At 43.0% G+C, this 3,157-nt stretch overlaps 1 protein-coding gene across 1 annotated transcript; it reads left to right on the top strand.

Moving 5' to 3' along the window:
- Positions 1–767: 767 nt before the first annotated feature.
- Positions 768–1,982, top strand: LOC123124145 (disease resistance protein RPM1-like). Its single transcript, XM_044544824.1, has 2 exons — positions 768–822; positions 949–1,982. Exons 1-2 carry the CDS (start codon positions 768–770, stop codon positions 1,938–1,940), a joined length of 1,047 nt encoding a protein of 348 aa, XP_044400759.1. The 3' UTR covers positions 1,941–1,982.
- Positions 1,983–3,157: the final 1,175 nt, after the last annotated feature.

Below are 3,157 nucleotides of genomic sequence, written 5' to 3'. Positions count from 1 at the left end.
GGGTGACACGAGCGTCGAGAGCAGATACCAGAGGTTGGTAATCGGCATCTAGCCCGTGGAGGTGCGGATGTTGATGCGGCTCGCCGAGTGCGACGAGAACATGGCAGCGAGCGTCGTCCAGAGCGCGCTCGGCGTGGTGACCGTGGTCACCGTGACCAAAACCTCCTTTGTGAGGTTGGCCAGCAGGAAGCCAAGGACCTGCTGATCCTCCCGGACCCATAAAGGGTGGAGAGGGTTGGGTGATGAAGTCTCCTTGCCTTTTTTGGTGGTGATGAGGAGCTTCGCCGGCTCCGGTGTGGTGCCGTCGACGTAGCCGTAGACGCCGTAGCACGTAGTTCGTGCGGGACAACTTCTCCGTGACCTGGCTATTGAGGTTGGAAGAGAAGGCACCGGAGGCGAAGGAGGAAGACATGGCTAGGCTTCGATGGATTCGACAGAAGCTTCAGATGGGAAAAGGAAGGCTATGACTACCATGTGCGATAGCGGAAAACGTCTTGCCTCTCTCGAGGGACGTGGTTCGTGTTATAAAGAAGGGGGGCGCGACCCCAACGATCGTTACAGAGAGAGATTCTCCAGGAGAGATTACTTGGAAAAGAGGAGATAGAGATAGTTACAATTGTGATATGTTTAAATAGCCTAACAACCAAGTCTATCTCTATCATGCCGAACACCTCCTGGTTAGGATCTTCAACGTGTAACGTGACGTGTATGGAACGTTGTTTAACATTGAGAACTTTTCTCTTCTTCTGGATAGCTCTCATGTTACAATGCGTAGCAGAGAAGCACGACGTGTTACAGTACTGAAAGCTGAGAGCATTGAAGGTACTTTTGACGGTGGAGAGAAGATACGATCCTTCATTTTGTTTGATCGTAGAGTATCATCCTCCTGGGTAGAAACTGCTACTGGAAATTTCAGATTGATACGAGTCTTGTCCTTACGATTCACAGAGATAACGAAGCTCCCGGATGTTGTGACCACTCCGTTCAATTTGCGCTACCTTGATTTGTCTTACACAAAGCTTGAAGTGGTTCCCAAAGCATTGTGTAAGTTGACCCAGCTACAAATGCTAAATCTTTTGGGAACTCGTGTAGTTGAACTGCCGCCTGAAATAAAGAAGCTAACTAAGCTCCGACGTCTGCAAACTCTTGTCTGGCATGATAATGACCAAAGAATATTTGATTGCTTTCAAGGTGCTAAAGTATATTCCGGAATTTGTCTTCTAAAGGATATGCAAGTACTGGGATATGTGGAAGCAAACAAAGATTTAGTCATGAATCTTTGCAACTTGACGTTACTCCGAAGACTTGAAATAACAAAAGTCAGGCGTAAGCACATTAAGGAATTATGGACCTCCATCACAAGATTGGCGCACCTTTCTAATCTTGATATAATCTCTCATGCCAAGGAAGAAGTTCTTGATCTGGAAAACTTAGATCCTTTGCCAAATCTGGAATTGTTTTACCTGAGAGGCAAGTTGCAAGGAGGTCTTATCCCAGCAATATTCAGCGATTTCAGAAAACTCAGAGAGCTACGCATGGGGTGGTCCAGGTTGCAAGCAGATCCAATTCCTTCATTTGCACACATGTCGCATCTAGTCCAACTTTACCTTTACAGAGTCTACGAGGGGCAGATCATGACTTTCAGTGCAGGTTGGTTCCCAATGCTCGAGAAATTGTACTTAGCTGACATGGAGCAGCTCAGTTGCATGGAAGTGGAGGCTGGGACCATGCCGATCCTGAATTATATGGAGCTCACTGGTCTGAGAAGTATGCTCATTGTTCCAGCAGGATTCCAAAATTTAACGTCACTCCAACAAATGGTCCTCAAGGACATGCCAGTAGAATTTAGGACTATGGTACAAGGACAAGACTGCGGTTTACCGAAAAAGGCTTTCGCCCCGCTTTACAAGACTGCGGTTTCACCAAACATATACCCCTGATACTTCATCGTCGTCGTCGCCGTTGATGCAAGTGCCGCTAGTTGTAATGTAAGTCTCTATTTATCTATAATTTCACCAATTTTCTTATGCTGTGAAATATTTTCCACTTTAATTTGGTGCGGGCTAGATGAATACAAATCAGAACCAATCGCCATAATAAGGAACTTATAAAATTGAGCTTTACACGCTTAAAAACATAAACAATACTAGTTCATATCAGTTGACAAGATTAGTCATCTCTACACATTATCAATGTAGTGCCTCTTCATTTGTTGCCAAATACTAGTAAAAAAATTAGATATCACACATGTCTTTCCTTGATTTCATTAAATGCCTATTTCCTTGATTTAATCTTTTATAGGAAATTTGTTATGTATCTATGTCCATATCATATACTTTTCTCAACATACAAATTACTGACATTGATCTCTCACAGCATGATTTTTTTTTCTCAATTCCTTCATTTGTTCATCAGTTTAGAGATCTCCACGCAACGTAATGAGATTAAACTATAATTGTTTTCCCTTGCAGATTCCATTGGGGTGAAGAAGCTCTTCTGTCTTGTGCAATTTTCTGGTGTTTCAGAACGGCCTCCATAGCTATATGTCAACCATATATTGTTGTTTAACAATCAATCTACAAGTCTTTATTGTGGCCCTATGTTCTTCAACAAGGCACCATGTGTCTTGAAAAACTGAAATTTCTCACTACATTGTATTTGAACTCCGGGGTGACTACTTATTTTGGAACTGTAATAATAGGGTTGTGACGTGCTTCAGGTTTTTAGTCTCATAGTTTGTACACGACAAGGTACAAACAGTGGGTTTCCCTGACACGCGTCAAACCCGTCAGTAGTACTACTATGTAAGAAAAACTGGAGTAACTGTTATGCCTTTATCTGTGATTGTTTATGGACGTATTTGATTCAGCACTTTGATCAGTTTGATTTAAATACCTTGATGCCTCTGTTATCCATTTTGGAATTTCTGAAATTTCCAAAGTAGGGTACTTATTTTCTCTTATTAATTTCTTCCTTTTTCACTTGAGAGTGTTCATCTGATGGATGAAGAACCTGCATTTGGCGGACCATGCTTGGAACTTCTGATGTATGTATTGCACGGATTCATTCATTTAGATGCTTGGAAATGAACCGTGTGACTTCTGCAGCAATGTTTCCAGGACGCAAATCAAATGGCCCGGTCTGGTGCTGTGCGTCG

The sequence above is a fragment of the Triticum aestivum genome, chromosome 5D (genome assembly GCF_018294505.1).
Source record: "Triticum aestivum cultivar Chinese Spring chromosome 5D, IWGSC CS RefSeq v2.1, whole genome shotgun sequence".
Taxonomy (NCBI): Eukaryota; Viridiplantae; Streptophyta; class Magnoliopsida; order Poales; family Poaceae; genus Triticum; species Triticum aestivum.
The sequence above is the reverse complement of the archived record's forward strand: the minus strand, read 5'-3'. Positions and strand labels throughout refer to the sequence as shown.